The 27,166-nt window shown below is 41.3% G+C and overlaps 1 protein-coding gene across 16 annotated transcripts in view; it reads right to left on the bottom strand.

Annotated features, from left to right (window-relative positions):
• Rnf38 (ring finger protein 38) overlaps positions 1 to 27,166 on the bottom strand; it is a 109,645-nt gene that overhangs the window by 27,764 nt on the left and 54,715 nt on the right. For 2 of the 16 annotated variants that reach the window (XM_021159935.3, XM_021159931.2), the window contains exon 1: positions 11,273 to 11,411. The exons of 2 other annotated variants lie outside the window; for them this stretch is intronic. Coding sequence is in view for 5 of the 14 variants with exons in the window: in XM_021159931.2 (XP_021015590.1) it covers positions 11,273 to 11,281 (9 nt within the window). In the remaining 9 variants the exon portion in view is untranslated. 12 more of the 16 variants (XM_021159933.3, XM_085839330.1, XM_085839327.1 and 9 more) reach the window with 12 other exon arrangements.

The following is a 27,166-nucleotide window of genomic DNA, read 5'->3' as shown; positions in this document are numbered from 1 at the left end:
AAAAAAAAAAAATCACTCAACTTTTCGAGGACTACATTCCCAAAGAAGGAAGGAACTGGCTTATGTTGAGAGGTATAAAGGTTCATCTAAACTAACACGATGGGGTAGAGCCACGCCCATGAGCATGTCTGAGAAGTTTCTAGGTAAGGTTAACTGAGGCAAGAAGATCAATTCTTAATACAATGCCTGGGGTTTTGGACTGAACCAAGGAAGGAAGTTGAGCAACTCTGCTTTTTGAATGGGGGGTAGGAAGGAGGTGGCATGGTGACACCCCACTGCCTCCCATCCCAACTGCCATGATGAACCATAACTCAAAATGGGAGTCTACAGAGCTCTCTCCACAAAAAGCCCATAAAAAGCAAAGCTAATCCCAGCATTGGGGGACAGACAACAGAGTGCTTGGCCAGCCAGTGTAATCTACTATGAGAAGGTCCAGGCCAGTGAGACCCTATCTCAAAAGACAAGGTACAAGAAGGTTGACCTCTCACCAACACTAGGAAAACAAGAACAAAGCACAAATACTTAACAGAGTGACACAACTGGTCACCAAAGGTCATAAATGACAAAAGCTTTTGTTCACTAACACTGGTGATAGGCTAGGGCAGAGGTTCTCAACCTGTGGGGGTCCATCAACCATTCACAGGGGTTGGCTTCCAGATATTCACATTATGATTCCTAATAGCAAAATTACAGTTAAGAAGTAGCAGTGAAATTAAGGGTCACAACATTGGGAAGAATCTATTTACTAATTGGATATAGTCCAATATATATAGTAAAGTGTTTGCCTTACAAGCTTACGAGCTGGGTCTGAGACCCAGAATCACTTTAGGCAGGGAGGTATGGTTGGGTTAGGACGGCAAAGGATCTTTGGGGGCCCTGCCAACCTAGCTGCCTTGTCTCTTCGCTAGTGAAAACTATCAGAAACAAGAGTAAGGACAAAGAACAATACTTTCTCTGCCACGACTGTCCTAATAATGAGCCATATGTCCAACTCCATGTTTACAATAAAAAGTTATTTTATGCCTAAAGGAAAGCTACAGGGGAGCTGAGTTCTTGGAAAATGGAAACCTCACCTAGGAAACAGAGGATGTTTTGAGAAAGGAGGAAAAACAACAACAAAAAAAAAGGTTGAGCCTGGCAGCAGAGACCTGTTAATACCAGCTGAACATAGCAAGTCCTTGGCTCAAAATTTTAACAAATTATTATTTAAAAAAAAAAAAAAACAACCCAACAAATAAGTAAGTAAGTTTGTAAGCAAATTAGATGAATAAATGGCAGGAGAGATGGCTTGACATTTAAGAGCACATACTGCTCTTGGAGCCTATTATTCATATAGGTGGCTCACAGGGTCTATTGCCCAGGTTCTAGCTCCAGGGGCGCGCACACACATATACATGCCCACACACGTGCACACAATCATTTAAAAATATTTAGAAAGAAGGCAAAGTAAAAGGTACCTATGGAAAGCCAACGTCAGGAGGCTAGACTAAGGGGATGGCTTTCTGGGAATCTCCTTCTCATGTAGTAATAAGGTTTTATTTTTATTCATTACATGTGTCTGTGGATTTCAGATTCCTTATAGCTGGAATTACAAACATTTGTGAGCTGTCTTAGTGGGAACTGGGATGCAAACTCCACTCTTCATGGTAAGAACAGGAAGTGCTCTTTACCACTGAGCAATGCTGAGTAATGTCTACATCACACCAGGTTTTTGAAGAGGAGAGGCACAGGTGAAACTAACAAATGACGCTCTTTCTGACAGAGAATTAGCCAGTGTATCAGTATTTCTCAGGACTTCTTAAGATCCACCTGCTTTCTTATCCAGGGCAGTAAATGAGTAGAGAAAACTCTCTGGCTCTCCCCTAAAGAATACAGTAGAAAGCCTTGTTCTAAAGGTAGAGTAAGACTAAATTAACACTATAAACAAAATTAAAATACTTCTTACTTTCAATAAACCCCAGGGATTAGAGCATACGATATGACTAGTTAGAGGGTGTAGCACATGACTAACATGGGCAAAGATCTCAATTCAACTGCCAACAGCTTTGGAGGAAAAAAAAGCAAAACAGGAAAACGCCAAGTACAATTAGATCTAACTTTTAACTTTATTTTTAAAACAAGGGTTTAGTCTATTGCACTTGTAATTACTAAGTTAAAAGTTAATATTCATTCCTGAAACCTTCAAAAGAATATGGAGAACACAGAAAATGAGAAGTATTTATTAGTGTCTGTAGTTAAATGTATTGTTTAGCAATTTAAAAAATTATTTATTTATTTTTTTGGATACAGGATAGTCCTGGCTGGCCTGAAACTAACTATGTAGACCAGGCTGGCCTTAAACTCAATAGATCTGCCTGTCTCTGCCTCCCAAACAAAGGTACGTGACATAATATCCAGCCTTAAAGTTTCTTTCTTGTCCTTCCTTTCTTTCCTTCCAGTTTTGTTTCTTTTTTTTTTTTTTGGGGGGGGGGGGAGGTCTCTCTCTATATATATACATAGCCTTGGCAGTCCCAGAACAATATGTAGAATAGGTTGATCTTGCAGAAATCTGCCTCCTTCAGGCGCAAGAGTGCTGGAATTAGAGGCACTTGCTGCTAACCCTGGCTTTAAATTTCTTAAGCATCAGTCACCTAACTATACTGAGCTTCTATGTGCACTCAATGCTGTAATCAAAATAGTAATCAGCCAGGCAGTGGTGGCGCAAACCTTTAATCCCAGCACTTGGGAGGCAGAGGCAGGTGGATTTCTGAGTTCGAGGCCAGCCTGGTCTACAGAGTGAGTTCCAGGACAGCCAGGGCTACACAGAGAAACCCTGTCTCAGGAAAACAAACAAACAAACAAAAAAACAAACAACAACAACCCAGTAGTCAATGTGCCACACAATTTACAAACAACTATGCCTCCTGAAACAGTTATGTTGTGCTAAATACTTACAAATAAATTTACAGAAATATGAATATCTAAAGGTAGTGTGATATAGTAAACACAACACAGCTAAAATCAGATGAGGCCCTTGCTCTACAAATAAATTGGATGGAAGTGTGTACTTTGAACTTTTAAAAGCCTATTTCCTTACTTAAAACAAGATGCCTAGCTTACTCTGAGATTTAAAAACAGTAACACAATACACACATAACAGAGAATCCAGCGCAAATTCTAAAAGGAATACCAGACTAAAGAGTCCTGGATCACCTGCAGATATTCACAGCACATGCCAACCGTAAGCATTTCTCTTTAAATAGTCAAAGTTCAACAGCCAGTGATTTGTATGAGCAAATCCGAGCAATGTTTTAATAACCCAAAGATGGTTTTAATGTATCAGTACTCATTTTCATCTTATATATAATTTCTTTAAATCAAGTTTTTATGTATAGGTGCTAGGAAGTACAGAAAGGAAACACCATATGTTCTGGGCACTAAGCAAGCAGTGATGGCTTAAAACAGACGCTTTCATTTATCCTTTCCTACACCCTACATATTTTACTATCTTCTATCTTCCTACAGAAACTGAATGGTTAGAACAAATGATTAAGACATAAAAGATTTAAAAAAAAAACAGAGTATTAAGTAGCAAAATAATGAACAGTAGCTCAAGAGAAGAGATTCTTCAGAAAAGCTCAGAGTTACCTTCAAGAAGTCTCTGAGAAGAGTGTTAATTTCCACACACAACAGAAAGGAAGAGGATACTCACAAGCTTGTTAAGCCTTCCTAGAAACAAGCTAGCATGTGTCTGACTTTCAGCCCTGTGTAGGGAAAGGGTAAACATGTAAGAACCTGGAAGAAAGCTTTGAAGTGAGCATCCTCTTGAATGGTAGTGTTCTGATCACTTGGGAGGAGAGGGAACAGGCTCTCAAGTCTCACCCTTTCACCAATCACCTTGTTAGGATGGCCAGGTAGAGGTGCTGAATTGGCCCCGGGAGATATCTGGGAAAAAGAGGGAGAAGAAAGGATAGTTCATGCTGGCCATACTGACATGGAGAACAAGCCTATGAAGGACAGCTGAGGTTTCCAGTGTGATAGCTCTGTCAGCAGGGCAAGAGGAACTCTAAACACAAAATAGACAGGCTGCACGGACTGTCTCTAGCAATGGACCTTCTCATACAAAAAGGTTTGAGATAAAAAAATATCACAGCTTGGGGAACTCAAGTTCTTGTTCCCCAAATACCTAGTAATAGTAACCCCTAAAGACAGACTTCAGGCTAAGACCTGAAGTAAAAACACTTAAGTAGAGTGATGAATGTCTGCCTACACTGTATTTTTTCTCAATGTACTTTTAGTGACCTTGCTGAAAAAAGACTTGACAATACTTATGGTAAAAGTTCTATACTATCAGCTGAAAGACTGTACTTCATATACAAATGTTATGTTTAACTAAGGATGGCCTCTCCAGTCCATCCAATAAACTTTAGCTACATTTATTCAGTACTAGGGAGGCTGAGGCAAAAACATCCCAAGTTCTAAGCTAACCTGGGCTAGAAATCATGATCTTGTCTCAAGATAAAAAAAAAAAAAAAAAAAAAAAAAGCAAATGAAAATCCTCAAACAGCAACAAAAAGCCAAATAAAGGAAACAACACAAAACTAAAGGCTCTGCTAAGGAAATGAAGACAAACTTCTAAGTCTGAAAGTAAACAACTGTAATGTAAAAATCTAGACTGCAGTTTAAATCTCCTTACATTTGTGTAAGTCTGTAGCAATTTAAAACCATGAACAACACTCTTCACTATGTGTGACAGTGAAATTTTCCTCGGGGACTCCAAGTTTAAAGACTTGTTTATGCTCACACATACAAAAAAATAAGATAAAATAAAATAAAACGTGCTTAACACCGTGCTTTTACAGTTTTTTTCTCTCAGTCTTAAATTTAAGGGTCTCCTTGGTAACAGGCACTAAACAGGAAAAGGGCGTGGTTTCCTACCTTCTAACAGGTATATGCTAGCAAAAAAGGAGGGGAAGGTGGAAAGGAAAGAAAAAGAACCAAGTCAATCGCTGTTTAGCAAGTTTCTGATGACTCTGACATGGAGTGCTCTGCTCTGAGAGCCGGAAGGGAGCAGGAGAGTAAGAAAACACAGTTCTCAGAATGGCAGATAGTAGAGGAGATGCTAGAGAGGAAATTAAGGACATCATAAAAGTGAATGCTGTAGTACTGCCATGCTTTGATCATCTCTGGTCCATCTGTAACTTTGTTGTCAATGTGGTATAAACCTCATAAACATGGTAAGAACAAAAATACTGCCAAAGACCTACTACCACCCCTCAGAGGTTAATAAAGAGGAATACTTGTTATTTACTACACAGTATTATTTTGGATATAAACTATAGTTTATCTCTGTATTGCAAACATAATGTGCACTCTTTACACTTATGAGTATGTGAAGAACAGTGAAGAATATTTACTGTTTTCTAAGAGCTGAGCTAAGAGTTATATACATGTTAAAGAACTAAGCTATAAAGATTAAAAAATAAAAATCCCAATGACCTTATTTTAATTAAAACAACAAGATGGTTCAGTAGGTAAAAGGGCTTGTCACCAAGTCTGATGACCTGGATTAGATTCCTGAAACCCACACAGTGGGTAGAGAGAGAGAATTTACTCCCCAAAGTTTGTCTTATGACCTCCACATGCAGGACAGAATGGATGCAAGCAACCAACAGTATGATATTTACGCACTAGAAAGCAGGAAATACTGGAGCATAACTGAATTAATAAGAAAATAAAAGGTACATTTGATTCCCAGCATAGCGAAAAAGTCCATTCAGCCCTGCAAGTAGCTTGTGCCTCTGACCAGAGCACTCCAGAGGACGGCTGAACTGAACGTTCTAGGCCAGCTTACATAGTAAGTCCTTTCTCAAAACAATAAAACCAACCCAAAATAGATTAGAGGTATATTTGCCATTCTTGATCTTCATTCAGCAAGGAATGTCACAAAAAACTCTCTCCAAATGAGCTATTCCTTCTTCTAATTAGTACTCTACCTGCAATTCTCTTGGGTGGTTTCTTATTTTCACATAAGTGAAATCTGTAGTGATTTTCACTTTTTAAATCATGCACTTTGTATCATGCACCACATGTGCACCAGGTGCCCCTGGAGGCCAGAGAGGGCGTGGTCTACCCTGAACTGATTAGATGCAGCCAGTGTTCTTAACTGCTGAGCGCTCTCTCTGGCCCTGTACTGTGTTTTAAGCAAGTCATTTACCATCCACAATCGTGGTCAGTTTTACAAATCTCAAGTACAAGCACCTGGCTAGCAGAACAGAAATCAAGAGTCTGCTTTATTCTTCACTCTCTGATCTTTGGAAAATGTTCCATCATTATGAGTAAAAACAAACAACAAACCCCTGGCACCCTTGGCTCTTGTCACACTAGGAGCTTTTAAGTATATCTTCTCTATCCACAATAGTTTTCTTCTGTCAGAAACTCCATTTATCTCTAAAGACAAATGTAACATACTACATCTGAATTTACACAACTAAAATGAAATGTTCAGGACTCAAACTTTCTTTACGGAAGCATAAACTAAGATATTTTTATAGGGCTTGGATATCACTCAATGGTAGGGCACTTATCTAACATGCACAAGCCCTTGGATTTGAATTCTCAGAACCCCCTCTCCACAATTTTTTTTTTAATTGGAACAAAATCTCAACTGATAATGGCTAATTTCATGTCAGGAGATGAACTGAACCCTGTGTTGATTAGTTCTGTCAACCTGATACAAGCTCCTGGTCTCATCTAGGGAGGGAACCTCAATAGAGAAAATTTAAAATGTACCTTCAAACTGGCATATAGGCAGGGTATGGTGGCACACACTTTTATTCCCAGTAGGGAGATCTCTTAGTGTTCAAGACTAGCATGCTCCATCTACATAGTGAGTTCCAGGCTAGTCAGAGCTACACAGTGAGACGCCATTTGAAATAAATAAAACAAATTATATAAACACACACATGCACACACCTACACCTATCTATAAGGCATTTTCTGGATTAATGACTGATGTGGAAGGGCCAGGCCCATGACGATCAAGCAGGCCATCCCTGGGCAAGTGGTCCTGGACTGCATTAGAAAGCGGGTTGGGCAAGACAGTCTAAGCAGTGTAAGTAGCCTCTACTTCTGTTCCTGCCCTAACTTCCCTTTATGATGGATTCTGAGCTATATAGAAGTGACATAAACTCTTTTTCCCAAGGTTGCTTTTGGTAACTGTTTGTCACACCAACAGGAAGCAAACCAGGACAGTCTCTATGATCTGTACACACTGTACAGGTTTAACTGAACTGATTAAAAAGGCATGCACTTCAGAAAGACCAAAGAGGACCTTAAATCTTAGTTCACCTTGGAGTTTAAACAGTTTTAAAAGTAACGCTGTTCTTTACCACTAGTTTGACCATTAGTCTGTAATTCAAAATGTAAGCATGCTTTCAGTTAATTAAAAATAAACTTGTTAGGCATAATTTCACTGATTCTTCCTTGATTGGGCTAAAGTTTTACCACACTCCTAAGCTGATTCACTTGTGTGAGTCTCTAGCCTGCAAATATTGAGCACTAGAGATACTTGTTAATTGAAGCCTGAGCTCAGGATGCAGCTTCTAATTGCCACAGCAGCACACCGAAGAGGAAATCTGTAACCTCAGAACTTCTTTTTTAGTGTTTGTTTACAGGTAACTAGATGGCAAACTCACCCAGTGTAGCTGGAAAGTAAGATTAATGTTTACATATGCCTTTCAAGCATCAGGGCATTAGTAGTTTATGATACTTTGTTTAATTTGGCCCTTCTCTGGGCAGCTAATAACATCAATAATAATTTAATCCTTGTCTTAAGAGATTAGCACAGTTGCACTATTGTGCTAATAGGATTTAAGGAAACACTGTTCCTTCTAAAATGGTTTCTATTGGCAGCTTTCTACTATATTTAGTTTTTTTTTCCATAAAAATGGAGAGATTTAACAGTCTTCTGTGCCAGCTTTTTTGTCTGTTTTTAAGACAGAGGATGCCCTTAAACTCACAAGCATCCTGCCTCAAACTCCTAGGTATTAAGGATGTACACCACAACTTCCAGGATAGTATGCAATAGTGTACTGTTTACAAATTATGTTGCCTGAAACCTGACTTCAATCCCTAGGATCCACATGTACCCCTGGCACAGGTGAGGCAAACACATAAGATAAATGTAAATGTTTAAATTTACAATTTTTATCAGTAATTTCTTTGCTTAATCACTTTTTATTCCTTGGTGGATTTTTCTGAACTCCTGTCAACAATTTTCTTTATTATAGATTGATATAATCAAATTTGTGACATTTCTTCTATTCATGTATGTTATCCTTTATGCCCGCCTTCCTGTCTTACATGTCCCCCACTCTTTGTTCCTTGTCTCTCACCAGAGAAAGCATGTGATATTTGCCTGACTTAATTTAACACAGTGGTTCCCCCAGTTCCACCAAATTGGAAATAAATGTAATAAATTGTTTGATAAGAAGCAAAATCACAAAACCATTGAATCTAAAGTATGTGCTCGCTGGGCGTGGTGGCGCACGCCTTTAATCCCAGCACTCGGGAGGCAGAGGCAGGAGGATTTCTGAGTTCGAGGCCAGCCTGGTCTACAAAGTGAGTTCCAGGACAGCCAGGGCTATACAGAGAAACCCTGTCTCGAAAAACCAAAAAAAGTATGTGCTCTGCAGCAAAAGAGGTCAAAATCCTGTAAACCCGTAAATGTTCCAACACAGTTGTAGTATGGCAGCACAAAACTGTAATTCTAGAACTCTGGAGAGCCAGAAATTCAAAGTCAACACCAGCTACACAGGAAATGAGGCCAATCTGGTCTGTAAGAGATCTTGTCTCAATAAACAAGTTTAGAAGAAAAGTATGACTAAATATGTGCCATAAATCTGAGATAAATTTTAGTTCAAAAACCATAATCTGTGTTTAGTGCTGTTACGATTACCTAGAAGTGTAATATACTCTACTCATTGAGAAAATAAATCTCCCAAACTAATTGAATGATACAACAGTCAGCTTTTCTGGATTATGTCACAAGTTTATTATGAATCTGCTTACAATTAAACAGGCTAATAAAACTTGGAGTGCTGGAGAGATGGCTCAGGATAATTTGCTTGGCTCACAAGCATGAGGACTTGAGGTCCAATCCCCAGAATCCATATAAAGTCAGGAAGAATAGTAATGCATCCCAGTGCTCCTGTGGTAAACCGAGCAACAGACAGGAGACTCCATGAAATTCACCAGCCATTATCCTTGTGTGTACAGCAGTGTGCAAGAGATCCTGTCTCTTAGGTATGAATGAATACCTAAGGCTGTCCTCCGACCTCTCAGCACTGTGTGTGCCAGTTTTGAGAAGCCACTAGACACTAATTGGGGTAAACATGGGGGTGCTAAGTAAAACTTATTCCCATTCTTGATTTAAGACAAACTAAGTAGATCTATGTCTTTTGGGAATCACTCAAAACCAAAGTTGGTAAAAAACAACTAAAGACTACTTGCTCCCTCTCCTTTCCCCAGTCCAGAGTTCCATAGCACAATGGTAAGGAGAGAGACACAACTAAGTAGTATAGACAGACAAATTGGGAGGAAATGAGACTGTGTACATCACCCCTGTACTTCATTTGTTTAAATTTCTCTTTCATTTACTACAAAGAATTCAATCATTTTGTTCCTTTAGCCAATGTCATAATAGGTATTTAATATCTTCTGATAGGTGGGATAGAACCAGAACTGTATGTACAAGTTAATACTGCAATGCTTATGTTCCCTGCAGAGAAAACTGAAAGCAATCTATGAAATGAAGCAAAGTTATATTCATATATGCACCTAACTGAAAAACAAGCAGAAAATTTGTAAACAGCACCAAAGACACCATGCAACAAACAAGACTAATCAAGAACTACCTACCTTTCCAGTAAGAGAGATTACCAAACAGTGCTCCACACTAATGGCAGCACGAAATACAAGCAGAACTAAAGATAAGCATCTTGACCAGCCTTTCTACCCTGCTCAAGTATCTAAGCATTTTGGAGATATTTATTTTGAAGACTTCTCACCCACATTAAGCTAAGTAAAAATATAATCACAGTGCCTGGCAGTGTTAACTAAAAGACTTATCTAATGCTGGGGCAAAGAGAGACAATAGATCTATATTCTCCGTTATGATGCTTACAGACTCCCTTAGATGTAGATTTGTTCTAATCTTTGTCAAAAATCAGATTGCTCTAGTAAAGAAAAGAATTTATACATACCTAGATTAATATTTACCAACTTAGTAAAGGATAAGGCCCGATGAAATGGCTCAGCAGGTGAAGGTGCTTGCGGCAAAGCTGGAGACTTATCAACCTCCAGAACACATGAGGCAGAGGCACCCAACCAAATAGGGCAAGTTGTCCAAACATATTTAATGTTAAAAACATTTTTAAAAGAATCAAAATGGGCATAAACTTTAACAAGCGTAGAAACACAGCCAACTACCTTTTGGAATGGAATACACCACTGGTGGAAGGATCAGAGGATTTAAATACAATTCTTTCTTAACTTAGAGAGAGTGTGAGGCCAAGATCTGTTAGAGCAGAGCCTGATACTATCTATCCTCTAAGTCCTCCAGAGCTTGTAGAATAAGTAGTTCTTACTCCTACATAAACCACAGAATTGACTTTAAAGTAGAACCTTACAATGAACAGGCTTAGGATAAGCAGGCTTTCTAAAGGCAAAATACATATATACTGGTATGTTTCTAAACTAAAAAACTATCTCAAGAGGACAATTCCTACTCAAAATTGTCATCTTTGAGTGTTACTTATTTCCGCAAGAAACCCAACACGTTTGATCTTGTCATTTTTCAAGTAAGTTGGATTTCGCCATTAGACAGTGTTCCCCAAAATGAACCACAGTTTATTTTTCGACTATGATTCAAATGTAATTGGAATTCCTTAAATCCTGGTTACAAAGATTATGTATGCTAGTTAAAGAAACTTTGATAAGTAAATGTTTCTACAATAGTATCTGCAAAACAGGCAGTATTCGGCAGACTTAAGAATTCCAAGAGTCATGTATGAGCGCTGAATACATTTCAATATCCACCTCGTATGAAGAAAGAAATCGCTACCCAACGAAGTATTCAACTCTATGGAAAAAGAATTAGCACGTTCAACTTTTACTGAATATCCTCCAACACAAAAGCGTTGTCCTCATTGGATCATACATAGGGAAAAAAAAACAACTTAGTTCTCGTTGGCTTTCGGTAACCCGAAAAACTCCTGCTTCAAAAACCAACCTCTCTCATTCTTCAGCCCTGAAAGGAAGAACTTCCATCCACTGAGAACAAAACGAAGCCCGTCCAGAAACCCGCGGAGGTAGAAGGCCGCGAGAGAGGACCCCTCCAACCGGGTTCTGAGTTCTCCCAAGTGACATCATCACTTCACCTGCGTCTCGTCCAGGCAGGGGCGGGCCGGCTCCCTGCCGCCGCGGGAACAAAGAGCGCCAGGCTGCCGGGAAACGTCCGCCGAGCGCGGCCCGCCGGCTCCCAACCTCCCGCGGCCAGTACCGCCCTCGCGCGGGAGCCAACGGCCGTCGCCGCCAGTACCTGCGAGGGGAGGCTCCGCCCTGCGGGGCTGCTCCCACCGCTCCGGGCCGGGCCGCCGCCTCCTATTGTGACTGCTCGCCCCGCCGGCGGCCAGCTCGCCAGGGCCGCCGTCCCCGGTCGTCCTTGCCCTCGGAACCCGGGTTCCGACTGAGGCGCTGTCACGGCGCTTCCTTCCTCTTGGCACCATCACACGCGCCTCTCCTGAAAACCACGGCTCCACGCCCTGCGCCGAAGGAGCCGGCTAGCGCCTGGGAAGCCCCATCTTTTCCGCCCGCCGTCCCAACCGCCCCGGCCTCCGGAGGCACGCCCGCCAGCCGCACGAGGGGCCCCGCCCCAGCCCACCCCACTGCACCCCTTGTCAGCGCTCGCGGACCCGCGCGGGCCGCGCCGGCGCAGTGAATTGCGCTGCGCGCGCAGGCGATACTCCGAGCGCTACGCTTCGAACCGCAGAACTCGAGAGCCTCCCACCTCTGAGTTCCGGACGCCCGCCCCTCCCCTCCCCTCCTCTCCCCTCCCCTCGCCCGCACAAACCTAGCCAGCCAAGCGCAGGATCGCCTAGGAGCTCCGCCTCTTCCCCCGCTCGGAGCCCCCTTTGTTTCCACCCGCGGGGGCGGGGCCGCGCACGTCCAGGCCGCTCGGGCCAGTTCCGGCAACAGAGCCCGTGCGCAGCGCCCCTGCGCAGCCCCGCCCAGCTCACTCGTTCGGCTAGCTCGGGCGGCGAAGGTGGGGAGGTGGGGCAGCGTCTCCCAACGCAGGGAGTGCCTAACCCGGCGGCAGCTCCCGCTCCCGTCAGCAACTCTAAAACTCAGCAGTAGAGCAGTAAACCTCACAATATAGTATGTATTTACATGACCTAAGAAGCAGGAACTTTTACTGATGTAGACACGTGGTTTCAAAACAAAACAAGCAGGCTTGTATCTAACTTGTCCAACCCTCAGGACGACGGTGACAGATTCTGTGACTTTGCTGAGATAGGAAGTTAAGTTCGAATACTAAATGAAGCCTCAGCTCACTATTGGGGTGAAGATCCAATAGAGAACATAAACCCTATATTGGCTCAGTAAATACAAGGAAAAGAATTGTTCAATACCGTTGGAAATTATGGAAAAGTAGGCTTTTTAAGTAGATAGAAAATAGACGTTTCTTTAAAAGTTTATTAAAAGTTAAAGGATCGGTGAACAGAAAACTCAGACTGAGCTGGGCATGGCGGGCTCAAACCCTGGGAAAGCTGAGAAAGAGGACGAATGGGAGTTTTAGGTCCACCTGGTCTACTGTATCAAAATCCGGTCTAAAAACCTAGAGTGGAAGAAAGAAGGTGGGTGTAGGAGGAGGCTAAGAATAAGCAGGAAGGGGTGGGGTAAAAGGACAGAAAAGGGAAAGCAATCAAACCTCTAGAGGGCTTAACCCTTCCCTTCTTCCTTCTCTGAGTTTCAGTGGCCTCGGGTAAGAAAACACTAAAATGTTTCAGGATCTTTTTGGATCATATACATTGTTTAGGAATAACACCATATAATTATGTACATCTGTCAACCAGTACCAGCGCGAGCACCACTGCTCTATTGTGACTAACTCCAAGGCTCACTATTTCAGGTGCTTAGCAACTGCTGAAGCAAAGTTCTAGCAATCCTTGTATAATTAATTCTAATACAAAGGGAAGCTGGAAAGAGATAGTAGGCCCCTGTGAAGTATTCCCTCACCCCAGTTCTTCACCCCCATTATGTAGCTTTCTCTTTTCTTTGCCTCCCCACCCCAACTCACTCTTAGACCAGGCTGGCCTTGAACTCACAGAGATCCATTTGCCCCTTTCTCTAGTGTGCTGGGATTAAAGGCATGTACCATTACACCCAACTTCTAAATGCTTTCTTAGCCCACAAGTCTGATACAGATAAAAACAGTGAGAGGGCATGCTTTTCACAAGACAACTGACAATCGAACGTGGCGGGGCTGAAATTATGTCTTAGTAGTTGTTCAACAGTAGTTTCAGCTAAAGCTTTGCTTGCTGTCTTTTTCCACAATGGCAGAAAGCCCTGTTGAAAAGCTTTAAGCACACACACACACACACACACACACACACACACACACTTTCTGTAATGAGAATTTTCTACATCTGCACAGCCCAGAAGGTATCAGAGCTATACCATGGATACCAGAAAGTATCCATGTAGTATAGCACTGGAAGTGTATGTAATACTAGTGAACTAACATTTTTAAAGCTGCATATCCAGCACCTGAAGGAAAAGTTGCTGTGGCAAGAGCTTTTTGAGGACTTAAAGGCTGTCCTTTAGAAGTGGTTTTCTTGTCAGGTGAAAACTGTGACTGTCTTCTTGAAGTCCTTTATTAGATCAGAAATGGGGAAGTGTGAAAGTGGACTTCAAATGTATCTGGTAGTTGTAACTGAGGTCAGCCCAGGGCCCCTACCCTTCTAATACAAAGGAGGAAGAGCAGTCATCACAAACCTCCACTAAAGTAGACACCCAACGTCAAAAAGGAAGCATAAAAAAGTTCCGATCTGACCACAAAGAAAATTCACAGCACTCCAATTCTGTATCCGGTTTCATTTTCTCAATGATTTGGCTCTAACTATTCTCCTCCTTATGCCATCAAGTTTTTCTATCTTTATTGGGACATTACTAACACACCATTAATTTTCTCCACCTTGAAGTTTTTAACTATAATAGCTAAAGGTTTGGTGTTCATCTGTTGTTATCTAAGTTATGTGAAACTCAGGTGCCAGAACAAACATCTAACATGTTCAAAGGCCTTGAGTGGGATCTCCAACACCTGCCTATCTACTTCCTTTACAGAGATCATTAAGGAAATTTTCTAAGAGATATTTCTAGCACTTGTGCTAGAATATGATTTGGTGAGGTAGTCATCAAATTGGCTTTCTTGGCCAGCTGTATTGTAGCACATGTCTCTGATCCCAGCATTTGAGATGCTAAGGGCAGGCAGATTAAGGATTCTGGTCCAGCCTGGGTTGTGTACAAGACAGTCTCAAAAAGAAAAATGTTCTTTATCATCCTCACAGATTGTATTTCTGGGTTCAGAAATCTTGTCCACTCTTGTCTTTTGAATTTCAATAAAAAAGTTTTAGTAATTCTAAAGAAAAAGAACAACTAGGATTTTAATTGGGACTTCACTGAATCTGGAGATGAAAAGGCAGTGTTAGTTGAATAATGCCAAATCTTCCAGCACCTGAGCAGGGTGAAGCCTTTTATTTGCTCTGAAGTTTTTTTTTTTTTTTTAATCATGCTTCACAATGTTCTGTAATTATCTTACATCTCAGTTCTTAAGTTTGTTCCAATTGACTTTTCTAACTCAGTTATTATAATAGTTAATCTCAACCCTTCAGGCTTTTTAAAATAAAAAAAATCCTGTTTAAATTCTTTATATTCAGCTGAAAATAACAAAACTACTATTTTTTTTCTTGCCATCATATTCTTGCCACTTAACTGTCCTTCTGCACCACCTGGTAAGTACACCCCAGTCAGAGGGAGACAGCTACGGGACAACCTTGTTTTTCCTATCAAATCTCCACTAGACAACTGTGGTCATTTGAGTATGGAGTGTTCAGGGTATTTTTCGGGTATTTCAGGGAGTGAAATCATTTAAGGAGAGTCTTCTATTTCTAACTTGCTGAAAGTGCATTAAATGGTGGTTTAATTGTACCAAAATTTTCTTTTCCTATCATATTTTTTAGTTAATATATAAACTGTATTAGTTAGATTTTGGCTATTGAACCATTAAGTCCATTTAGGTCTTTTTTTTTTTTAAGATTTATTTATTTATATGTAAGTACACTGTAGCTGTCTTCAGACACTCAGGAAGAGGGAGTCAGATCTCGTTATGGATGGTTGTGAGCCACCATGTGGTTGCTGGGATTTGAACTCCAGACCTTCGGAAGAGCAGTCAGGTGCTCTTACCACTGAGCCATCTCACCAGCCCCCATTTAGGTCTTATGATTGTTCTTTTTAAATACTGATGGGTTTGGTCTACTTATATTCTTTAGGACATTTATTTGTTTGTCCTTGTATAATTTCCCATTTAATGCCTACATCAGGTTTTATTACAAATATTTCTGTTAGTCTTAGAAAATATCAATCTCTCCCACACCCTCCTGTGCTCTAGAAACAAATGAAGGACTGTAGGACCGCTGTTATACTTTCTTCAGACATTTGGAAAAATTCATTGACTAGCAACCTATCCATGGAATTAAAATTTTTTTAGATTCTTAGCCTTTATTTATTTAGGTTTTTCGAGACAGGGTTTCTCTGTATAGCCCTGGCTGTCCTGGAACTCACTTTGTAGACCAGGCTGGCCTCGAACTCAGAAATCTACCTGCCCCTGCCTCCTGAGTGCTGGGATTAAAGGAGTGTGCCACCACGCCCAGCTCTTAGCCTTTATTTTTAATGAAGAAAAAAACAACTGTAATATTAGGATAGATGGACACACAGACACAAAGACATGAAGATCTCACAATCTGCTTTTGGAAAAACTACATTCCAACTATGTGAATTTGGAAAATATTATAAATATATTTTCAAGCACAGTATATAAACAACATTACAAGCTTGGAGAAGTGCTACTTAGTGCTATCAAATGGGAAATGTAAAATTTGTTTTTCAGATCAATTTGCTTTACTTTATACTAAAGGTTATCACAATAGTGGTTATCTGAAACTGGGCGTCGTGGTGGCACATGCCTTTAATCCCAGCACTCAGGAGGCAGAGGCAGGCGGATTTCTGAGTTCGAGGCCAGCCTGGTCTACAAAGTGAGTTCCAGGACAGCCAGAGCTATACAGAGAAACCCTATCTCGAAAAACCAAAATAAAATAAAATAAAATAAAATAAAATAAAATAAAAAATGGTTATCTGAAAAACTGTTCTTTAAAAAAAAAGCAGACTGTGGCTACAGTAGTTATCTGTTTAAATACTTCTATAACAAGATAATGCAACTTTATTAAACATCTCATTTCCTTCATTGAACTGGAAGCCCCTTGAAGGACATTCTTATTTCTACTTGTTGACACAGGTGCCCATGTTGGAGGTATGCTGGATGGCAAAAAAAATTCAAAGCTGGAAAAGGTCACTTCCTATTTTAAGACATTAAAAACACGACTTTAAAATGCCCTTGAAGAACCACTTGTCTAACCAGGCACAATGCCGCACATATTTAATACCAGCACTTAGGAGCTCCATGAAATCAAGGTGAGTCTGGTCTACACAGTCACAGTGAGTTTCAGGCCAGTCAGGGTTGCATATTGAGAGCCTGTCTCAAAAATTAAAAAAAAGAAAATCATTTGTCCTAATACTGAAGAAACATTCATATGGAGAAAACTACCCAAGCAGATATGCAAGATCAGGCATCGTTACTGGAAGCCTCTGAATTCTGATGGTAAACATTGTCAGGAATTAAGCTGTCATCTTCACATCCACTGCGGCAGATATCCTGATGGCAAGCCCAATCCAACGGGCCCAGCCTCTGATCCTGAGCTGGTGGCCTTCCCACTGTGTTCTAATAATGAATTAACCATTCTGCCTTGCAGTCATGTATCCGCCCACACAGTAAACTTCCTAGAGCCAACTCAGTCTTAATGGAATCTGGCAAGAGATCAAAAGAACTACATGCCACATGTAGTCAATATTCTAATTGATAAGTAAATATCTCACTGAAGAGGTGATCCCATTTTCTCAACAGGCAAGCTCCTAAAAAACTAAGGGGAAAACAAGACAGAACCCCCCCCACACACACACACCAACAAAATGCTTCAAAACTTTTAATAAAGCTTGTTTTGCTCATTCTTTCTATAAATATTTTTCCACTAAAATCAAATGAAAGAAACTGGTAGGATAAAAGCTTGTAATGGCTGAACAGAACAGCCTAGAGCATCTACAAGCAGGCCAAGACTGGATCCACTGCAAAACAATTCACATGTGCAGCTTCACCCAGAAATGTCCACAGGACATTTCCTGTCCACAGGAAAACCTAATAAGCAGCAACTTTCCATTCGAGCTTCTTAATAAAACCAGAAGGGGGCAGCAAAGGCCCATCCAAATCCAAGCCCACTCAAAGTCTCAGGAGCCAGTGACCTATGAGGCTTTGGCTGTTCCAACTGTGCAAGTGAGAGACTACAGAAGTAGGACCGCAGACACTGGCATAATGAAGAAAAAAATTTATGGCAGTGAAGATGGAGTGTGTGTGTGAAAGAAAACTCAGGCTGAACAGCTATTAATCCCCTCCCCATCCCCAAAAAGAATCTGCATGCCCAGGACCAACAGGACAGAAAATTAAGACTGACAGCATCTGAGATGTAAGAGCAGAGAGACATGTGCATGCATGGGGAAGCACATTCCTTCCTAGGGTAGGATGTGCAGGCAGTAACTGACCCTGAAGCAGACCCTGCACGAGTTGCCTGTACTTTTAAAAATACCTTTCTGTGTATGTATATCTGTGTGCATTCAATTGTATGTGAGCACAGCACACAGGTACTGACTGGGGAGGATTGGTCCAAAAGCTTCTAGGGGCTCTCCTGTCTCCTTCCATTTTCCCCACTAGAGCACAGAGGTTACAGATATGCAATGTATACATAGGAAGAAACTAACGACAGATTGTTATTCTGTTTAACTTAAATTTTCTAATGTTTATGATAGCAGAACACTAAAACGTACTCATTTTCATTTTAGTGTCCCACTATCATAAACATGCAGTAAGAAGTCCAATTTCTCTAAAAACTCACTGTATGTTTTTGCTTTAATCCCAGTGTCTATGACTTGTCTCCTGTACTAGGAGGGGTGTGACTTTTGCCCAGCTGCAGACAGTTTACGCTTGGAATTCTGGGAGCTTTCAGAGGGTATAAATGCCGAGAGGGCCCTGGTACACTCTGAGGAGGCTGCTGCTGGCTCCTGCACGTGGTTGTGAGCAGAGACTTTGGGTTTCTCCGAGGAACTTGGGATACCCCTCATTAGCAGGAAGTAGTCTAAAGAGGTGTGATGGTTTGTATATCCTTGGGCCAGGCAGTGACACCATCTGAAGGTGTGGCCTTGTTGGAATAGGTGTGACCTGGTTGGAATGAGTGTGTCACTGTGGGTGTGGGTATAAGATCCTCACCCTAGTTGCCTGGAAGTCAGTCTTCCTCTAGCAGCCTTTGGATGAAGACATAGAACTCTCAGTTCCTCCTGCGCCATGCCTGCCTGGATGCTGCCATGCTCCCACCTTGATGATAATGGACTGAACCTCTGAACCTGTAAGCCAGCCCCAATTAAATGTTGTTTTTTATAAGACTTGCCGTGGTCATGGTGTCTGTTCACAGCAGTAAAACCCTAACTAAGACAAGAGGTCTACACCCCCATGCCTTCTAACCTCCTTTCTCTCCTACCCAATGTTGTGGTGGTGGAGGGATTAGGGTGGAGTAAGGGTTGGAAGGGATATATATATGAACCCAATGAAGTAGCACCAAAAGAGTACATCAACAGAAAGATAACATGGAAAGTTTTGTAAAGTGTATAGTTTGGCATTCATTTGAAAATATATCCACTGGTGCTAGAGGGATGGCTCAGCAGTTAAGAGCACTGACTGCTCTTTCGAAGGTCCTGAGTTCAATTCCCAGCAACCACATGGTGGCTCACAACCATCCTTAATGAGATCTGACGCCCTCTTCTGGTGTGTCTGAAGACAGCTACAGTGTACTTATTTATAATAATAAATAAAATCTTGGGCCGGAGCAACCGGGGCTGACAGGGGTGAGGGGGGGTTTACTGGAGTGAACAGAGGTCTTAAATTCAATTCCCAGCAACCACATGATGGCTCACATCCAACTGTACAGCTACAGTGTACTCATATACATAAAATAAATCTTTTTAAAAACACACACACAGCAGTGGTGGGTAAGTGGGTGTCCCTTTGAGTGTGATATATCTAACGATAAATTAAAAAAAAAAAAGAAGAAGAAGAAAGAAAATATATCCATAAAAGCAAATTTGTAGCAGTGGAGTTGCATGTTCAAAGAATGTGTCTTCACGTTTTTTTCTAGATATAATCTATATTGCCTCCTAAAAGACTGTGCCAATTTTTTCACTGGGACCATGAGTAAATGCACAGCATTTGGTGTGTAGTAGAAAACGGCAGTGTTCATTCAAGGGTCCTCTCGTGGAAAGACATGATAATGCCGGGGACCATAGCCAGCCAAGCCGGACAGCAAGGAGAGTAGAGCCTCGAAGCTGAGCTCAGACCGGCTTACTTTTCCAACAGCCACACTTCATATCCAAATAAGTTCTCTCTGTCACAATGCCCGTCTGTTAAAGCCCAGTGGCTTTACTATGGTTTATGAACTGTAGTAACCTAGGAGCTGGGTCCATGCTTAAGCGAAAAGGACTCATAGGGCCAATGTGAATAGCAACTTGCTGTAAAAGCTAGTGAGCCAAAGACCCCAGGTTACAGGACCTGCTGGAAAGACAATCCTCAGGGCAGAGTTCCAGATATACCTGTGGAGGAGAGATTGATAAAACTAGCCAGAAGCAGCAAGACATTAAGGAGAAATGTAATCCAAGTCAGTAAAATAGGGAGTGAAATGAATTTACTTACAAACATGCTTCAAAATAATAAAAAGCGTGTCTAAGGAGACACTAAGGAGCAGAGCGGCACGGGCGGCAGGCAGCTCCTTCATTTTCAAGTAATCACCGAAACACATGGAGATGAGGTCCTGGAAGGGTTTTGGATACAAGGCATACGACATGTTCTTGGTGGACTGGCCCACACGAACACCTTGTTACTGCATGGTGTCTGAGAAGAAACAAGCTTTCTTTCCCTAGGGAATCGTAGTGCACCTCATGTGTCGCCATAATTACAACTAGTGCAGCAGACACACTGCAGGGGGGAATCCTGTATCATACACAGGAAATGTAACCTGCTCAATGAGCCGACAGTAGCCCCTGCCAGTGATACATTTTTATGATGCAGCCAACCCTGAGTGACTATATGGACATCTGTGATAGTCGATACACATTCACAAGCCTGCTGCTTCCTGTCTATGCTACACTCTACAGACCTTTCCAGGTTTCACCTCAGGAAATGTTGCCTAAGCAGAATTATAATTACCACAAATCAAAATCTTAAATAAAAATGCTTAAAATAGTACAGTGTTTTAATGGGGTAAATAAAAATATTTTAAAAATCGGTCCCCCTGTTCTGGCTAGTGTTGCTGTTTTTCCTAACAATTGAGTTTTACTTTGATAGAAAAAAGAATCATGTGTTCTAGCTAGTTTTATGACACACGCTAGAATCATTTTGGAAGAAGGAACCTCAATTGACAAAATGTACCACCAAACTGACCTCTAGGTAAGCCTGTTGCACATTTTCCTTGCTTTTTGAATAATGTGAGAAGGGCCCAGCCCTTTGTAGACTGTACCACCCCTGCGCTGTTGGTCTTGAGCAAGCCATAAGGAGCAAGCCAGTAGGTCTTTACTCTCTGGCTTCTGCTTCAGTTCCTGTCTCCAATTTTCTGTCTTGAGTTCCTGCACTGAGTTGGATGATGGACTACAAACTGTAAGGTTTCTATGAGGAGAGAAGGATACCATTGGGATGTATTGTATGAGAGAAGAATAAATTTTGAAAGAGAAATGTATAGAACAGACTGAGAAACAATTCTCAGTTCTTGAGACTTAGTTAGATACACAAATAGATCCTCTATAACTTAAAAATAAAATCCTTCCCTCCCCAAATTGTTTTTGTTAATGATGTTTTATCACAACAATAAAAACCCTAAAGGGCTATTTTTTTCTGATTTCTTGTCCCAACAGTCTTATAAATAAGATAATAAATATGTCACGTAACAAACAATAGTTTAAAAGCCAACAAAAATGCCAACAATAACCTAAAGCTATCTATTGATATATCATACTTCCAATTACCTCAGCTATTTTATAGTAAAACAAGGTGATAATCTATGTTTAAACAAAACACCCACGTGCATGATGTCAAATATCAAATAAATTTCATGTAAATTCCAGGTTGACCAGGAAAGATTATGTATAATTAATATAATGTTAAGTTGCCAAGTCTGACAAGCTGGGTTTGAGTCTAAGGGCTCGTATGGTGGAAGGAGAGAGCTAACTCCTGAGAACTGATCTCTGATCTGCACATGGGCACTATAGCACACACATCTCTATTGGAAAAACTAACAACTTGATAAGATTTAGAATCACTTGGGAGATGAGTTTCTGGGCATACCTGTGTGGAATTATCTTGATTAGATTAACAGGTGAAAGATCAGCCCACTGTGGGTGGCACTATTCCCTTGACTGCATACAAAATTAAAAGATTAGTTGAGCAGGTCATTCATATGTCATTGTTTCTTGACTATGGAGACAATATGACCAGGTATCTTATGTTCCTGCAGCTGTGACCTCTCTACCATAACAGATATACTCCAACTGTGGGACAAAATAAAAATCCTTTCTCCCTTGAGTTGTTTCTGTCAAGGTATTCTACCACAGTGACAGAAAAAGCAGAAAAATGTTCAACGTCATTCATCACTGGCAATACAATAAAACTAATGATGCTACTTCTTAACCACTAGAATGACTAAAACTTAAAACATAATCTAAGTCGGGCGGTGATAGCATGTACCTTTAATGCCAGCACTTTATTGCAGTGGCAGGCAATCTCTTAGTTCAGGTTAGCCTGGTCTTAATAGTGAATTTCAGGCTAGCCTGAAAAACCCTGTCTCAAAAAAAAAAAAAAAAAAAACCAACCCCAATCTAAACATGTGTCGTGAAAGTAGGAAAATGTGAACCCTCATACACTGCTGGTGGGAGATAAAGGATATATATATCCTTTGGAAAAATGTTAGTTCCTGAAAAGGTTAAACAAAATCTATCATGTGACCAAGAAACAAATACATGCAAATGTTCACAGCATCATTATCATAATAATTACAAAATTGAAACAATCCTAATGTCTACCAACTGATGAGCAAATAAAATGTATTATATCTGTGCAAGCAAATATTAATTCACCCATTAAACAATATAAAGTACTCATTTATGCTGCAGTATGTATCTTGAAAGGATCATGCAAGTGAGAACAGCCAGACATAAGAGGTTACATACTATATAAAATCCATGTAATCCTGAAAGAGGCTTGGATAGTATTCACAAAAGCCTAGGTTCTATCCACAGGACCCCAGAAAACAAAGCCCTTCCCTGCAGAGTTGCTAGGAACCGAGGAAACGAATAACAGGTAACTGCTGCAGATCATGGATTTGGGTTTTGTGGTGGTTTGTATACGCTTGGCCCAGGAAGTGGCACAATTAGAAGGTGTGGCCCTGTTGGAGTAGGTGTGTCACTGTGGGTGTTGGCTTTAAGACTTGAATCCTAGCTGCCTGAAAGCCAGTATTCTGCTAGCAGCCTTCAGATGAAGATGTAGAACTCTCAGCTCCTCCTGCATCATGCTTGCCTGGATGCTGCCATGTTTCCACCATGATGATAATGGACTGAACCTCTGAACCTGTAAGCCAGCCCCAATGAAATGTTGTCTTTGCCTTAGCATGGTGTCTATTCACAGCAGTAAAACCCTAACTAAGACAGGTTTGTTTGTTTGTTTGTTTGTTAATGGATGGAGGGGAGTGGGGGAGGAGATGTGTTAGAGTTTGAGGATGATCTAAAAAAGCAGGCCGGCTCGACGACTCTGTGGGCAAGTCTGACAATCTTAGTTTGCTTCTTGGGCCCATGTGATAAAAGGAGATAATTTATGCCTGAAAGTTGTCATCTGATCTTCATCATGGTATGTGTACATGTACACACACACATGGAGAAAAGATAAGTGTAATTCAAAACAAAGACACTAAACACACACATACATATATTTTAAAGTGTTATGTTTTATGCCACATGAATTACCTCTCAATAAAGTTGTTGCTAAAATTTTAAAACATGTTAAACATTATAGGTACTAATATATCAGCTTGCTAACTGTATTATTCAAATTCTCCATCTCAATTTTCCCCCTTCAACTACGGGCATACCCTGAGGTGGTCACTAATGAGTCACTGCTCTTGTGGAATCCCCTCCTACTGGAGTACACTAGAAACCTGTGACTAACTTCTAGCTAGAAGAACATGGTAAAACTGAGGTGATGCCACTCATTGCTACAATTATGTTAAATTATATAATACTCCTCTGAGCTGTCTAGAGAGGGTCTTCTGGTTAGCAGAGAGGCACGCTGTGGTCACATGACAGCATTGCTGGCTGGATGGATGTAAGATCCTCAGTCACTCACAAGCTGAGGGAAATGAATTTCGCAACACCTTGCCTGGACATGGAAAAAGCCCATCCTACTTGATCAGGATTCTTAGTGAGGACGGAGCACCAGGTGTGACCTCGTGAGAGACTGAGTGTGACCTGAGAAGACTGTTTAGCCACTGTAGCAACACTGTAAGAAATAATAGGACATATTATAAAAAGCCTCTTAGGCAATGCATTTAGTAGACTGTACTGCTGGCCTGCAGTGGTAACCCTCCTACAGCACCAGCACATCTTTATACCCGGGCTTTTATCATCTTCTTTTTACTGTATTGGCAGTTTTTGGCTTAAATATTGCGGCTGAGTAAGGGGGAAGATACTTGTTTTTTCTCTAATCTCAGTATCACAGAAAAGGTCAGGATCTTTCCCTACCAACAAATAAGCCATGCTGTGGCAGCCCACCGGTACTTCACCTTAGCTCTCTCTGTCTCCCTGGACAGTGCCAGATCCCACGGGCTTAGGGCTCAGCCCCAACCTGGAACCCTTCCTCACACAGCTTGTTATTTGTTTGGCACTTGAAGAGCTCTCTGACTTGTTTTGAAACAGAGTTTATTATGCAGCCCTGGCTGGCACGGACTGCACTCTGTAGAGCAGGCTGGCCTTAGGTTTGCACAACTTCCCATGTCAGATGCTGGCTGGCATGAGCCTCAGCTTGAAACCTGTGCTTCTCAACACCAAGCTATACAACGTGTTGCCCACAACCCACTCCCAGGTATGATCACTTTTACTTGATTGGCTTACAGAACTCAGAGAAACACATGCTTAGCTTCGAATCATAAAGAATATTTCAAAGAATATGGACAGAGAGATGATAGGCTGAGGCTGAGGCAAGGGGCACAGAGCTTCCCTACCCTCTCTGGGTGAACTCTCTACAAAAATGTTCTGTTTGGAAGTACTCCAAGCCTGGCCACCAGATTCTCTCATCGATATCACTGTGTGGGATGACTGAAGCACGGGCAACCATACCCTAACATCACTAGGTCTACACCTGGTTGCTCAGATCTCTAGTCGTCTTAATTTGCACAGCAGCAATGCTGTAGCCAGTGAGGTATATCTGGAGAACTACTGCTAGTTGAAAACTTTCTCCAAATTCTTTTTTTTTTTTTTTTTTGGTTTTTCGAGACAGGGTTTCTCTGTGTAGCCCTGGCTGTCCTGGAACTCACTCTGTAGACCAGGCTGGCCTCGAACTCAGAAATCTGCCTGCCTCTGCCTCCCGAGTGCTGGGATTAAAGGCGTGCGCCACCACGCCCGGCTCTCCAAATTCTTAAGGATGCTCTTCCTCTTGGATTTGGAGAATGAAGACCCTTGCTGCTTGTATCAATAAAGTAGGTCAAAACTCTCCTTTATGGCCAGCTCGAAGGCAGAGACAAAATTAGAATTTCCTATGACATGCCCTGGGGAGTTAGTTATGAGCCACTAACCATTAACACAAAGCATGTACCATAATAGCAAACATGTTTTGGCTCATGGTCCTATATTAACTATACATTATTCCCTTTGACGCTTTAGAACAGATTAATAATTTATGATACTAATTCTACTAAAAGTGTAGCCTCTATTTGGGTAGCAGGAGACACCCTTTAATTCGGGCACTTGAGAGGCTGACTTGAGAATGCTCAGGAACTGACCACCAACCTAGGTCACATGAGACTCTGTCCAATAGAGGGGGCCCTTCCCTTTCTCTGTGCTCATGCCCACATTACACCCTCTTTGCTTAGCTTCCTGAGGCACAGGCTCACTAGCACAGGCTATCTGCCCAGTTCCCAGTCCTCCTGCCTTAGCTTCCAAGGGTCGGGGTCACACACGGGTCATGTCTTCTCCTTGCTTATCTATAATTATCAGTTTTGTGCCATTGTGTTGTATTTCTTGTATAGAACATAGGACTGAAAATTTGTTCTCTAACAAAGTTTATTACTTAATAAACAACTCTAGCATTCACATTTTCTAGAGGCAGCCAGCCAGTTCTATTACGTTATTTGTTTACCTTCATTCGTGTCACATGCTTTAAACCTTACTCAAAGTCTCAAGGACAAGCAAGGTTTTCTGACCCCTTCTGCATTCCTCTTTTGACATAAAATTACACATTTTATTTCTACAATTTGTACTTAGCAGCTCTAAACTAAAAAATCTAAATAAAGCACTATTAAAAAACTTCGGAGGATAGGTGTGTGCCTGAGTCACTATGAGTGACTGAGGTCTGTGTATGACTGGTTCTGTATGTATTTGTGTGTAAGTAATTGTGTACATATGTGAGTGACTTGGATGTGTGTATGAGTATGTGTGAGTCACTGGGTGCGGGGTACACATGGAAAAGCCTGAGAAGAGCTTTCAGGATTTGGTTCTCATATTCCACTTTGATTTGAGGCAGGGTCTCTTTTCTGCCATTTTGTTTCATGTGTGGTCAATTCTGCCATGGGAATGCTGAGATTCTCCTGTGGAAGGGATTACAGATATGCACCACCCTACCAGCCATTTTACATGGGTTCTTAGAATTCCAACTCAGCTTCTCTGGCTTTTGTAGCAAGTACTTTCTTTTCACCCACTGAGCCATGAGCCACTGAGTTACTCAAAACTTTTAGAGGGGCTGAAAGCAAAATTGCTTACTTGATAAAGACGCCTGGGTGCGCGTGCACACACACATACATGTATACACACACACTCTAAATAAAAGGTAAACAACATTTAGAGTGTTCTAATTTCAGATTAACTATGTCCAAGAAGGAAATCTGTGAAATATTCTAAAATCTGAGTCATTTCCAGTCCTAATCATTTCGGACAAGGGATCCATCTTACTCTTAACTGCTATTTTTTTAAATGGATAAATACTGCTCAAATTTTTTCAAATTGATGTTTTAAGCTAATCAAGCTTTCTCTATTAAGGTATAATCAAGGGACTTCAAGATACATGACCAGCACACATCGTTAAGAAGCTGCCTTAATACAATTTTGGGGTGTTGAAATTGGTTCCTTAACTAGCACTCCCCCGCCTGCTAGTGGGCTGACAGCCTAGGCACCATCAGTCCCCACCTTCCATTTAGAATCGCTGCACCAGAGAAAACTTCAGATACCATCAACACAAATAGGTTTTCTCACTATCAACCTATGAGTACCTTAAAAGCCATGTTAATGAAAACATTCCTGAGGGTGTATTAATTAGCAATGAAAAAAATGCTATCTGCCAAGATGATGTAGAGCATGTTGGAAAGCCCAGGTGAGTGTGTAAGGAGGGGTGAGACGTTCTGAGGGAATCCAGATGGAACTGTGAGTTAATATGTGTGCCTGGCATGTC

The sequence above is a fragment of the Mus caroli genome, unplaced genomic scaffold (genome assembly GCF_978045245.1).
Source record: "Mus caroli unplaced genomic scaffold, Mus_caroli_1 scaffold_6, whole genome shotgun sequence".
NCBI lineage: Eukaryota > Metazoa > Chordata > Mammalia > Rodentia > Muridae > Mus > Mus caroli.
The sequence above is the reverse complement of the archived record's forward strand: the minus strand, read 5'-3'. Positions and strand labels throughout refer to the sequence as shown.